This window comes from Astatotilapia calliptera, chromosome 18 (genome assembly GCF_964374335.1).
Source record: "Astatotilapia calliptera chromosome 18, fAstCal68.1, whole genome shotgun sequence".
Classification (NCBI taxonomy): domain Eukaryota; kingdom Metazoa; phylum Chordata; class Actinopteri; order Cichliformes; family Cichlidae; genus Astatotilapia; species Astatotilapia calliptera.
This window is the reverse complement of record NC_137439.1, coordinates 3421998-3436413: the sequence shown is the minus strand read 5'-3', so window position 1 is coordinate 3436413 and position 14416 is coordinate 3421998. Positions and strand designations below refer to the sequence as shown.

The 14416-nt window shown below is 38.8% G+C and overlaps 1 protein-coding gene across 1 annotated transcript; it reads left to right on the top strand.

Annotated features, from left to right (window-relative positions):
* Window positions 1-2704: 2704 nt before the first annotated feature.
* On the top strand, window positions 2705-7316 carry cldn15la (claudin 15-like a). The gene is made up of 5 exons (XM_026149374.2): window positions 2705-3168; window positions 4998-5162; window positions 6366-6447; window positions 6765-6872; window positions 6987-7316. The coding sequence occupies exons 1-5, from the start codon at window positions 2952-2954 to the stop codon at window positions 7063-7065; spliced, it is 651 nt and encodes a 216-aa protein (XP_026005159.1). The 5' UTR covers window positions 2705-2951; the 3' UTR covers window positions 7066-7316.
* The last annotated feature ends 7100 nt before the right edge of the window (window positions 7317-14416 follow it).

The window sequence follows — 14416 nt, the reverse complement described above, 5'->3', positions numbered from 1 at the left end:
CTGCAGGGTTTTAAAGAAGACATCTGCAATATTTACACAGCGGCTCATCTTGTTCTTTCAGAGCCAAAACATTTGCTCACAGGATCGTCTGTTTGGATTTGGTGACTGCAGCTTAGAGCTCGGATAACTTAAAACAAAGAACTGGATGAACAGCACCACCCACAGGCAGGAAGGAGCAAAAGCACTGCAAATGTAGGTCACGAGTCATACGAGCTTTGTTTTATTGTCGAGTGATCATATTTCTAAATCACACCAATTTAATTTTCTTCAAAGGCCTTTAAAAAAAAAAAATATGGTGACTTTGTTGTGACTTATTCATTCTTTTCAAAATACCGTTATAAGTGTTTAAAACTACTAATTAATAATTAATGATTAAGGCTGAATGTACAGTCGGGCGCTCCTCTCATACATTCATTTTAATAACTGTCCCGTGGTTGTAGTTTGGATTGGACTTTATCCCTGTGATGTTGTGCATTTGCAGTTAGACCTGATGTGATGTAATTAGTTGTCTGAAACTGTATCACAGGCTGTTGTCTCATGGCGTGTCTTCGACGTGCTGAGGGGCTTCAGTGCATGTTGAAAAATGGTTCTCGTGCATGAAACGCATTAAAATGTGATTAACGTTTTGTACACTGTGTGACGAGTTGAGATATAGAGCATCATGGCCAAGGAAGGGCAGAAAAAGGAGATGAATAAGAGCTTTACAAACTGAAGAACTGATAAGCTGACCTGCTTCTTGACAGCAGGAGCGGTTTTGCATAGATGTCCATTTAACTGTAAAAGCAACTTCTGCAAATGTTATTGTTCATTTAAAAATAAGGACATTCAATGCGTGTATCTGGGTGTGTAACAGTTTTTTCCCTTATGTTAAATGTTGTGCACCATGTTCGTGATTTACCTGTTTGTTTTTGCCAGTCTCTTTTCTCTCTGGTGATACAAAGACCATAAAAGTCAGACTTTGGACTCTCATGACGATCAAATATTAACTGTTGTCAACCATAAAACTATAAAACCTCGAGCATCTCATACAACCTGCTAAGCTGCCGTCTGCAGCCTGAAATCAGCACGTATGACTCACACACAAACCTTTCAAAGCTAATTGCATCAAATATGTTTCTATTGCTTTCTCATGTAGTTATGTTACAAAATATGTTTAATCAGGAAGATTAGCAAATTAAATGTTAAAGAAATATACAGAATAATATTTCTGGTGGCTCACGATGGTTTCAGTGAAGATTATGTCATTAGTAGGCACGGCAGGCGACACTGGTACACTTCTCTTGTTTAGCTGACTCAGCAGTGCAACCAGGACTTCTTTATTTGGACGTTTCTGTTCCTCTCCTGTTCTCATCGACCAGAAACCAGAGAGCACCTGCTTTACTGATGAAGTATGTGAAGTATGAACTTCAGTTTAGGGTTCAGTGTGGTGAAGGATTTTTAGAACAGATGAAGTGGCATAGTTTCACTTCCCTCCAGCACAGGTTAGGTCAGAGCCACACAGTAAAACAACTGGTGGAGGTGATGTTGAGCAGGCATGTGGGGAACTCGGTTTCAAAGCAATAACAGCTGCTCGATAACTGACTTCACTCAGTCTCACTTTCTTTATTTCACTTCTTTATTGAAATTCTTTGACTGGAATTTTAAATTGGACACAGATCTGTGATTACTGATAATATGAACACTGAATCTGTTAGTCGAGGCTGAAAAAGGGGTGAAAAAATTATTCAGCAATTATTTAAATAAATAAAAATAAATTTAAGTATAAAAAATAGTTTTAAATTTATGACATGTATGTAAGCCATAACTAACAACCATTCATCTTATATAATATATATTTATATAATTATAAATGTAATTATAACGATTATGTATTGTATGCAGTAAACGCCCTCTCCCATAGAAATGTCAGTATCAGTATCACTCGCTTGCATAATGAAAACAACTCCAGCACTGGAATATTTTTGTTGACCAACCCAGAGGTGTGTTTTTGTGTTTTTCTGTAGAGTATTTGGATTTAGTGAGAAACCTTCCTGTGCCAGAAATCTTCTGAAGGTGCTAATGTGAGGTTGGCACATTTAGCCTGTGGCTCCATTACTGATCTGCGGCTGAGCTTTTCTAGCATGATGATGCTGAATGTTTCCTGTCATTTAACATTAGCAAACGTCTCCTCTGAGATACCTCAAAATTCACAAATAGGATATTTACTGATATATTTTATCTTGTAAAACTTGTGTTACTAATAAAGCATCAAAACAAAACTCATTAAAAAACAAACTGACATCCAGATGAGCAAACTGAAAGTACAAAATGCTGGATCATTTCTACATTTCTATTTCCTGTGGCACGCTCACAGCAGCAGTTTATCAATTAATTTTTAAATATGCTTGTAAAGAACCAGATTACCCTACATGTGATCTGCTAATAAAATAACCTCCAATATTGTAAGCTGTGCAACGTCGCCGCAACTCATCCACAACTTTTTGCATTTTAAAGAAAAAGAAAATAATCGAAAGCTCCAGGACCCAAGTAAGAATACCCAGTGTCCTCTGCAGAACACAAACCCTCTCAAAATAATAAAAACCTGTGGATCATTGTGACTCAGGTGTGGCTGAAGACTCGACTACATTATCTATCATTGTCATCGATTGGTGTGTGGTCAGGGGGAAACAGAAGGAGTGGCCCTGCAGTTTATGGCCCCTGTTAGAGTAAAGTCCCTGTGCTGGAGCACCAGATGTCAGATTAACAGGACGTAACTGAAAGAGCGACACCAGAGCCTCCATCACCTCCAGCCTGTTCCTGACTACCTGAAGGCTTCAGCTTAGAGGACACAGAGTTACTCCCTGTTAATGTTCTTGTGAACGTTGCTGTTGTTAGGCTATTTGTGGTCGCTGGATTTTTGGGGAGAGTTGCTGTGGTTTTTTTAAGTAATTTTTGTGGAAACATCTGTAATCATGTCGACGGCAGTGGAAGCGGTCGGGTTCATCATGTGCATAATCAGCTGGCTGGTTAACGGTGCGGCGCTGGTTAACGACTACTGGAAGGTTTCCACCGTGTCCGGCAGCGTGATCATCTCTCAGAGGCAGTTTGAAAACTTGTGGCACGCCTGTGCTGAGAACAGCGCGGGAATCGCCGAATGCCGGGACTTTGAATCGATGCTGGCCCTCCCCGGTAAGACCAGACACTCAAGTCCTCCTGTTACTTATCTCAAGCTGAGAGTTGATGTCAGACACTCTGATCAAACCTGATAACAAAATAATGTTATTTTATGACATCATTATATTTTGCTTTAAAAGCAGCATTAGTGTCTATGAAAAGCAGAACAGGAGATGACTGAGCAAACAGAATAAAAAAACTTGTTAAACTGTTGACCAATCGTGACCCAGGAAACAGGATGTGGTCAGAGCTTTTAGGCCCCACCAGACAAACAGTTTAGTTTCCATCTCTCATAAAGCTATACAGGTGTCGTATCTCTGTAAAGCTCTTTGAAACCTTGTCATACTGGCTGTTTAGAAAATAGGCCAGCATGTCGCGTGGCAGCATTTCAGAATTTGTCGTCCAAAGGTTGCTGCCGGTGTTTCCCGCCTAAAGTAAAAATGAAAATAGATACTTATTAAAATGTTTGTTATAAAGTTGCCAAGTCTTCAGAAAAATCTTAGCTTGATCAATAAAGGTTATTATTGGATTGTGTTAGGTTGACTTTTTCTCAGTAATTGTTATACAAGGATAGTTTTTGGACGCCATTTTGAGTTTTCTCTGTTGAAAGCAAAATGGGCAGAAACAAAGAAACTTCTCTGAGAAGAAGGATAAAAACCCCAAACAAACAGCTCAGTATGTTTCTTCATTCTTTACTTTACTTGGACTTTAATGTGGGTTCAGCAGGTTTATCTATAAAAGCAGACTGGAGGCTTATTTTTGATGGTTTTTGTATTTTTAAAACTCATCAAACCTCTCGACACTTTTTCCTACATAGTGATAAAGATGTAAAGAGACGCCAGGTTTCCTCCTGCAATTGAGGCTCTAATGAAATACTCCAGTATAAAAGATTCAAAGTTACAATTTTTGAGAGTTTTGAACGTCTTTAGAAAGCTTGTCCATATAACTGGTGTTATAAAGGTGTTTAGTGACATATATTTATATACCTGTCTGAGTTTAAGTGGCTGTTGAAACTAAACTCATCATCATCATTATTACTCGGTATGACTCCTACCAGCTTACCTACCATTGCTCCTGAAATTCCCTGAAGCTCATAAAGAGGTGTGGTAGTTGTTTCTAATGATCAGCAGAGGTCATCTGGTTAATAAATGACTGCAGCAGCTGTAAAACACACAAATACACACCTAATGTTACAGCCAGTTCCTCCTTTTCCTTAAACAGTTTAGCTTTTGTGTATTTTTAATAAACGTTTAATAAAGATGTAAACATATAAATGAGTTTTACAGTAACAGGTGGTTATATATTTATATATATATATATATATTTACCTTTGCACAGGTAGTTATTTCCCTGTTTGTTTTATATTACATTTAAAATAAAGAGTCAAGGGAAGTTAGGACTGGTTTTACTGGGATTTATGTCACCGGCTGGAGTATTTTTCGTTCTTTTTGACATTTAAAGTTTCATTACAGCTCACCTCACTTTGTTTTGCATGAAAACTATGTTCACATATAAAATAAAACAAAAAAACAGGTTTCAGAATAAATTATTTATTGATTCCAACGAGTCTAGATCAGGTTTTGTCACACAGCACAATAGGTAAAAACAGGGGGATGAACAGAAAGAACTCAAAGGACAAACCTGTCACTGAAAATCAAAGAGTTCCCATCAAGCGCTCAGTTTCTTTGTGTTTAAGCAAAACTGATCATCTATTTGTAAATTGCTGGGTGTGTTTTCCATGAACAGGGCTGCAGAGGCTCTGTTTCTATGTGAATTACAGAATTACCCATAAACCCCGAGTAAGTATGTAAACAATAATTAATGACTTCTTTCTGTGTCTGCAGTCCATGTACAGGCCTGTCGTGCCCTGATGATCATCTGTCTGCTGTTCGGCCTCGGCTCCATGATTGTCGCTCTGCTTGGACTCAAGTGCATCAAGATCGGCTCAACCACTGAACAATCCAAGGCCAAGATCGCCACCATTGGAGGAATCCTGAGCATCCTGGCCGGTGAGTGTGATGGTTCATCTCTGTCACTTCACATGCTACAAACACTAACACAGAAAACTTTGTCTGAAGGGAAAGTCAAGAAAAGGTTAATTGATTTTCTATTATTAAGACACTCAGTAGAAATTTACTACAAAATACTATCATAAGTTTTAGATATTTGGATATTTTTGCATTCAGTGTTGTTGTAGATTGTCTAAGGAGCTTGGAAGGAAAAGCGTCTGGGCCTGTTTAAGTCCAGACGCTTTTCTTTCCAAGCTCCACAACAGAGTTATTGTGGATTGTTATATATTGATGTATTACAGATGCTGGAAGTTGGAAGCTCTGCAAGTTTTTTGCTCTTCTTCCTTTCTTTTATTTCAGTGAAGTTTCTTCATTTGTTTACTGAATGAATTTACAGACATATCAAAGAAATGATTACAAACTTCTGCATGAGCAAAACTGACATGACGTGTTTGTACAGTCTGCAAACCTGGAGCATTTCTCTCCATGTTGTTCTCCAACTAAGCAGATATTTGCAGATTAGTGCTGAATAATACACAAGTTAGATCCTAGAGTTTTACTCAGTAAAATTGGAGCACAGACTTTTTGGAAGACCTGTCAGTATAACTAAGTGCACCGTGCTATTTATTAGATAATGCATTAAGAAAAGGACCAAAATAAAAAGGAGTGAGTAACACAGACACGTGGAGGCCCTCATACGATCCCCGTGTAGGCTTAAACCACAAATGTTTTTTGCAGCATGAGATGATCTTTTCATGCTTGGTTCTCTCCCAGGATTAAAGCCAAGCTCCTTCCTCTTTTTCCTCTCTTGTGTAGTTAAAGTTTATTGATTCACGTTTGTGTTTTTTTTATATAACACCAATTAAACGTAGGAACTGTCACCTTACAGTCTTCCATATGGCAAAGTGAAGAGCCTACAATAAAACACTCATCAAACTCAAATTTAAAAGAGGTAAACTGAGTGTTTATTGAATGTTATATTTGTAGGAAGTGTTGAGTCAGAGGTATAAAAATAATAAAAAGACATTGAAAGTACAAACTATATACATGCTGTGTGGTGGAAACGAAACAAAAGTAAAGTGAAACAGAAACATTTTTTAGTAAGAACTGGTGATGCGATGCTGTGAGTGCACTCACAGGTGGTGGAAAGAGAATAAGAAAGAAAGGAAGTGAGGCTGTAATACTTTGTGCTTGTGTCTGCAGGTCTTTGCTGCCTGGTAGCTGCTTCCTGGTACGCAGCCAGAGTGGTTAATGACTTCAACGATCCGTTCTACGGTGGAATGAAGTACGTTCACCACACAGATGCTGAATTTTGATCTCATGAGAAATACCAGAGTTAAAAAGAAAAGATGATTGCCATTAAGGGACAGCTGAGTCCTTTTAATGATAACTATTTTTAATTCCTCCATTAATAAATTTGTTTTTGATGCTATAAACTAATATGACATGCTTTAAATGTTAATTTAATCTGATTTTATTTTGTTATATTTGATCTTTTTTGCATTTTAAATGTAAGTAAAACAAGTAAATCTGAGCATTTTCTGCCTGAAACTTAAGTTTAAGCTGATTTCTGTCTGTTAATAATTGTCACGTCATTTCCAGGTTCGAGCTCGGCACCGGCCTCTACATGGGATGGGCTGGAGCCTGTCTGGCCATGCTGGGCGGAGCTTTTCTCTGCTCGGCGTGTAAGAGAGCGTCGGTGAAGAAAAGGTAAACACGCACTCGTTACTTTTTATTGTTGAACTCTTGACATTTTCAGTTGTTCCAGTCTGGGGATGTTGCTGCTTTGAGAATCTGTCTGACTTTGTATTTCTTGTTTTGCAGCGGTTATTATGGAAATGCACCACAGAAGGTGTACACGCCCACAGCCAAATCAGAACCAGATGCCAAAGCTTACGTCTAAATGCAAACTTTGTGGTCCCCACAATGTCATAACAACACAATCATGCAGCACTGTCTGTATACACCTGATACTCAGACCGGCGTTCTGTGTTTTTCTGTCATTTTTTCTAACTTGTGTTTGAAAGAAAATCTTAAATCTTAAAGAAATCACAAAGATTTACAGATTATATTGATCGATACAACTGTTTGTGATTCTGGAAACCCTGTGTGCAGTTTGTTTTTATCGGAATAAAGTTTGTATTACATAAGAAATTGAGGTGTTGTGCTATTTTTTAACCACAATACTCATATTGAATCCAAATCTTCTGCATGGATGTGGCTTTTCTATACAAACATTCATGTACTGTATATTTATTTGGTATTTTAAAATATTCAGATATGAATCCTGACAGGTACATCTCACCTCTATAAACGGACTTCCTGAAAATCCTCTGATTTGTCAGTAAATTCACCAGTAATTATAAAAACACAGAGAAAACTGTAAAAATGCAATTAATCTAAACCAGTTGTCATTTTCATGAGATGCTTTCTGTACTAGTTTTGCTTCTGTTTGTGTTCTTTTTTCATTGCTTTCTCATCTCTTTTGTTGCTGAATTTGCATTTTGTGCTTCTTAAATGTGATTTTAATCATTTGAAAGTAAACAATCCTCCAGAAAACAAAAGGACAGTTAAAGGTGCAATTAGTTTAAAATTGTATATTACTGTTTGAGTTAAATGATGCTTGCAGCAGTGTTACATGGAGCTTTTCCACCAGCTGCTTAATGAAGTCCTAATGTTGAAGCCAAACGTGTTTATTAAAGCAGACATTGTTAATGAGGTTGCCTGTAATGAAGTGTCTATGGACACTAATAAGATGGCAGCTCCAGCAGTTTTTAAGCCAATAACATCCTGGAGTGCATTAAATTTGGACTTTGGATTGTACTGTTAAAGTTTTGCAGCTTCTCCTTCTGTTAAAGATCTCCACCATGACCATATAGTCCGAAGTAATTAAGTCATAAATAAACATTTAAATGGCAGAAAAGTTCCCGTTTTTTTTTTTATCATCGTCTGTGTAAGTTTGTTTGTTTCATCGTTGGTCTGAACTAAGAAACAACAAGAATTTTTTGTGGATTAATTTTGTGAAACTTTCTCCTTTCCTGTAATTTTGCACATTGTTCACATTTTAAATCATGCTCACACACGTCTTTCATTTACTACAGAAACATTTATTTATCATATAGAAAAACTGCACCTTCACTGCTACGGTGAAGCTTGTTATATCCAGCCACATGTTACACTGCACCAGTGGTTCCCAATCTTTTTTTGCTAGGCCCCCCTTTGTTTTACAAGAAAATTGTTCGCACCCCCCCCCCCCCCCCCCCCTTCTCAAACCACACACACCCATATTTTGCTCCATTGCGGTTTATTTCACACCTCAAACATTTAGTAAACAATTAAGCAAATACAAGTAATCTGCAATAAATTACAGGTAGCAATAAAATAAACTACTAACTCTTTTACGCTGCGTCCGCACCTACACGGGTATTTTTGAAATCACCGAAAACGGAGATTTTTTAAACTCCATTTTTGCGTTTACGTGTGGACGAGGAATACAGAGTTCGTCACGCAACGTCAAAGGTATGTGCCTTTTTTCACGTCACGCTGTGCGCACGTTATGGTTTACATGAGATGAATTGCAGAATAGCAGATAGAGACAAAACACTGTTAATCTGACTGTCTGCAGGTTTTACACGCAGTTACTGTCCCTCCATTTACAAAGGCAGAGGCGTCACAGTGTCATTATTTTACTGTAGTTGTTTTTTTTTTCATGTGTAATAATGTTGAATATTATATAATATTCAACATTGCTATCAATACATTTTTCAAATAATGCCTCTCTGTGCAAAATGGGTTTAAAAACATAAACAGCTGTGGGATACTGTTTGTCCGTGATTTGAACAGCCCAGCAATGCTATGATGCAGGGGAAACCAATCCTGCAGGGAGACCTACCTCGGCACTTGTGCAGGTGAAGCCAAAGGGCAGACATGCTTCACCATATTTTCTGGTCTTTGGCTTAGAATGAAGTTGGTTTGGAAACATATTCAGCGATGCTTCATCTCCTGCTTTGCGTTTCTGTGGACACCCGTGCTAGCAGTGTCCAATAGTGATGGGTCGTTCGCGAACGAAATGGCTCTTAGAGCCGGGTCTTTGACGTGAACGACACGAGCCGGCTCCTTATCGCGAGCCGTCACGTGGGTTTTTTTTTTCTTTCTCTCACCCTCTCTCTCCTGCTTCTCGAGCAGAGTGAAGCTGACCCCCCACCCACTTGAAACGTAAAGGCAAATAGGCGGAGCGGTTAGTGCTACGTTTGTGCAGATTTGTGCAGGTAAAATTAGCGTTTGTGCTGCTACGGTTTCCGAGATATTAAACTTTATTTTATAGGTCATTCAAAGGTCACCATCCCCCCAGACTGCTCCAAAACAAACCAAAATGGTCTACTTTTTTAGTGCTACGTTTGTGCTGATTTGTGCAGGTAAAATTTGCGTTTGTGCTGCTACAGTATCTGAGATATAATGATTTTAATTATTACGGCCTACGCTGTATAACACCAGTGTCTGTGGCAGTGAGTTTCAGCAGCTGTGGAGTTTTGCACTTTTTCTAGGCTTGCTGCATATTAACTTTTATTAGTTTACACTTTAGTAACACAATTTATTCAGCGGAAAGGTCGATATTTCTTTTGTTACCAGTGTAGAAACGTACACAAGGTAGGCTAAAGTTTTTATTTTTTCTGTGGCAAAACTGAGTTTCATGTGAAGTGATTCACGTATACCTAAATTATTATTATTTTTTACATACCCAGTTGGCCTCTATGATTTTGTTTTGAATTATATATGTTCATTATTATTAATGTAGCTGTCTCAGAAAAAATGAAGTGTTTGCTTTGATAGGTTGTTACCTACGTGTAGAAAACTGAATATTCCACAGCACCTAGGCGAGGGATCTTCAACCTGCGGCTCTAAAGCAACATGTGGCTCTCCGGCCCCTCCACTGTGGCTCTTATAAGACCAGGTAAGTCATTTTTTTATTATAAAGACAACAAGAAAGGGTTCTGTTAACAGTTTTTTTTTTTTATGAAATATCTGCATTGACTATTCACTGAATGTACAAGGCTTTTAAAAGTGATTTAATGTTTCATAGCTTCAAATCTGTTTACTGTAATTTTCAATTATTATGGAAAGGATGCACGTAGCTGGCCTTATTTTAACAAATACTTTTTTCCGATATAAAGCTTTGATGATTCATTGTCTTATCAAATCTAAAAATAAGCATTTTTATTTACATTTCCATAGCTTACACGATACAACAACTCATTTTCTAGATATTTATAGGCTCTTTCTTTTTTTAGGCTCTAGACAGGTTTTGTAGCAGCAGGGGTAAAAGGGGCCCTTTGAAATGAAAAGGATGCTGACCCCTGACTTAAGCCACAAGGTAAACACAAAACAAATACAGAAAAGTTATTGACAGAAAAATAAAACGGTTACTTTCAAGGCTACGGGTGAAAGTGACTGGGTGTGTAAAAGCAAATATGCATCAGACTGACAAAGAAAAGAGCGTTAAAAGATTTTTAATTTAGAACTTCAACTTTATGTGCAAAACTGAACTTACTGATAACACACACTAGCCATTTGAACACATGTAACTGTAATGAACCAAATAAAACAGAAAAATGCAGGCAGCACTCATTATACTGTGTATAACACGGCATGGGGTTGTATTTTTTTCTTTTCAGATGCTCCTGTCACTCCATTTCCCAGGTCATCATAGCACTCCCACACACATGGAGCTCTCCTGCAGTATGCAGTGTAATGCCCCAAACCATCAGTGGTCATCTTTCCATGGAAAGCAATTAATGCCCTTATAGTGAACGACTTTCCTTGGAGAACCAGGTTGGAGGGAAATTCATTCAGTGGAAATTCTGTTTGGTTTGCAAGGTCAGTATCAATCCACACGATATCTCCAATGTTGTAGCTGTGAGTAACTGTCCCTGCACAGAGCTCATTTCCTGTGGTGCTGTCTTCTGTTTTGAATTCTGATGGACACAGAGATGGATTGGAGAGTGGCCTGAGGCAGGTAGACTCAGGTAGGCCAAGTCCTGCTTCCACAGCAGTGCCAAGATGAGCCATACCAGACTCTTTGAGGACAGAGATGGCAGGAGAAACAAATGGCACTTCCCTTGTCATCCCTTTGCTGAGGTAGCAGTGCTGTGAAGAGCAGTGTTTGGTAAAATAAACACTTGAGATGTACCTCATTGTCTTAGCAATTACAGCGGAGATATTGCACTGAGCATTGATTTGGATCGCAGCAGACCTCAACGAGACAGCTTCAAACATTACACTAAGCAGCTCTGCTCTCCTCCTGTAGGTTTGTTGGGTCACACCATCTGTGGCAATGGCTTTCACCAGCTGTAGGACTGGGTTTTCACTGTCTTTCAGAACAGCATTTTGAAATGTGGAGCTGTCACAGAAGGCACAACATAAGCACTGAAAAAATGCATCAAATGCACAGGTATTGAGCACAGAGATTGTCGATTCCCCTAATCTAATAGGCTGATGGAGGTTTCCATTTTTTAATAATCCCACTTTCACTCTTTTGGCCCCAAAAGTTTCATCTGCATGGAGCCATTCGGTACATGAAGAGAGGTAAGAAGTCCTCTTCCTTTTTTTGGGTGGAACAGCTAGGCCCCTCTAGTTCTCAACTGCATCCCCATCAGCCGGAAGAATGTTTGTGGCAGCATCAGATCCCACAAACGGGTGAGCATCCATTTTTATTTTGTCTTCTGCATTGTGAGTCGTCATGGATCCAGAATTGGCATCTGTGACTTTCAGTGATCCCACCGTTGCCTCATCTTTGACCTTTTCTTTTGCAGAACAAATCCGCATATTTCCCTCGATGAAGGAAAGATGACGAGCAATGAAGCGATCGACTCAAAGAGGCAAGTTGTCATGTTTGAAAAGGCCATGTTTTATGTTTTTGAACTCAGCTTCAACAGTGGCTGAACTTGCTGTGATGCTGGTGCTTTGGAAGAGAGGGACCATTATTCCTGTCCAGAGTGGCAAGTAACTTGCGAGTCTTATTATATGAGGAATAATCTCAGGGAGAAAGTGAATATTATCTCTATCCCCGTTTGCTGCAGCAAGTGACCTGCTCTCCTCACATATTTCTGTTACCCACTGTTGTAGGTCAGTCTGGATCTCATCCACTGAATCCACAATCTCACTTTCCTCCGTCTGTTCATCTGGAATGATGATGGAGTCTTGAGCAATTTGGGCTTTCAAGTATTTCTTGCACCTTTCTGAAGGAAGAGGGGCTCCAGAATTGTCATCACCTTCTGCCTCACTGAGGGCCACAACAGTGATAGCATGTAGGAGCTGTTTTGCATGGTCCAAACATTGAGACTGAAGAAGTTTTGCTAATGACCTGACAAAGAAATCTTTAACACGATGTGTTTTCTTCTTCAGGCAGTCCCACTGGCATATCATCTTGATGCAGTGCGCAACATCAACCCTGATATAACAAGGGGGGAGTTTGGCAGACTGGGTTCCAAGAAGGACATGAAAGCATTCATTAAGGTAGGACTTCAGATCAGGATGAGGAGTGAAAGCCTTGACCAGAGCTCCCAGAATTGCCAGAGAAAAGTCACTCACAGCTTCCTTTGGCACAGGTGCACCTGCACGAATCCATTCTTTCAACCAGTTTGCGATGGCATTAACATCATGTTTCTCTGACAGCATTTGCACCACTGGGACACTGGGGCAATTGTTTTCTTTCAGAATACCTTGATAAAGGAAGATATGGCCAGATTTGCCATTTGGTCTCAGCAGTTTTTTCACAACTGAACCGGTTGCATCAAAGCACACAGTTGGGGGAGATTTTTTTGACAATGTCTTATAAACATGCATCTGTGTTTGACTCCAGTAGTGACAGAAAAACTTGTCCAGTCCAATATCTCAGATGCTACCACTGTGAGGAACACTATATTTTAACAATTGCAGAGATGCAATGGGGTCCTTATCTCCTAATTCCAAGTCTTTTCTCTCTTGTTTGGCTTTTCGCAGAGTGGCCAAATTTGGAAGGTGGCTTGGCTCAGGATCTCCAACATCCATCAGATCTGCTGCCCTCGCTGACCTCCATACAGTTGGATGGACCTTTGCTCTACGGAACACAAGTGTACATGTATTTTTGATCTTCTTCCATATAAGATCGTTGATGATATGAGTCCAAGTGCCAGGTTTCAAAATTGTGTATTCCCTTTTTTGGGTAGGAGAAAACTTGTCATTGTATTCAACCTTTTCAGGAATAAATTTAACCCAGTCCTCAAAAGGGACTTCTAGTTCAAAAGCTTGACAGTTTTCTTGTCCAGGAGAAATGCAATGTGAATCTAACTCTCCTTCACTATTACTTTCCTGATCACTGATTTCCAAAGCTGACCAGATGTTGTGTCTATTTAGCTTCACAAAAGTGTACAGGGCCTTTGCTGACATCTTGTCTTCTAGCTGCTGACTCAGCTCTTTCCAGACTGATGCAGCTGGAGTGGCTATTTTGCCATTTTGGACTATGGCCTCTTTTGAATTACAAAGAACTGCAAAAATGGAAACCTTGTCTACAGATGGCTTTCGAGGCATCTAAAAAAAAAAATAAAAAAAAACACACACTATGATTATGATGGAGCAAAACGTGATTTCTGAACTATATATACAGCCAGGAGCAACCCCTCCCCCAAGTTCTCCACCAATCTACACTTTCATATTTTGTGGAATTATTGCTTTTAAGATGGAGCTATTGAATTTGTGAGTTTATTAAATTGAGTCTGAGTATTTAACCCATGTACTGTACAGCACTTTAGTCCAGTGTGCTACATGTTTTAAAGTGCTTTAGAAACTTTTTTCTTGGACATTTTTGAAAATGTTTAACATTGAAAAAAGCCCTTTTGATCCAGACAGTTAGCTATATCATGTATTAACTAACTAAAACCTCAGTATTTTAAACGTAAGCTTACCTTGTTCAGAAATCAGATGAACGCTGTTCTAAGAATCCTTCAGACACAGTAATGCCAAATAATAGTTTTTTCTGCCAGAAAATGTGTATTTGATGCAAAAGACTGCTAGCTTGTTCGTTTCTCAAAGTGTTCATGGGAGTGTAAAATGTTCAAATGTAGTTTTCAATAAAGTTTTTTTAATCCACTCTAAAAAAAATAAATCCTCAAGCATTTGCATCGTGGTTTTATGAACAAAAAGTGATTGAAGTAAAGAAATTGAAGTAAAAAAAAAAATACACTCATTACAAATTTAGCTGATTACATACAACAAGAGGG

Coding starts and splice junctions, on each gene's coding strand:
- cldn15la (XM_026149374.2), top strand. CDS start 2,952: ATGTCGACGGCAGTGGAAGCGGTCGGGTTCATCATGTGCATAATCAGC. Junction 3,169..4,997: donor ATCGATGCTGGCCCTCCCCG/GTAAGACCAGAC, acceptor CTGTGTCTGCAG/TCCATGTACAGGCCTGTCGT. Junction 6,448..6,764: donor CCGTTCTACGGTGGAATGAA/GTACGTTCACCA, acceptor CGTCATTTCCAG/GTTCGAGCTCGGCACCGGCC.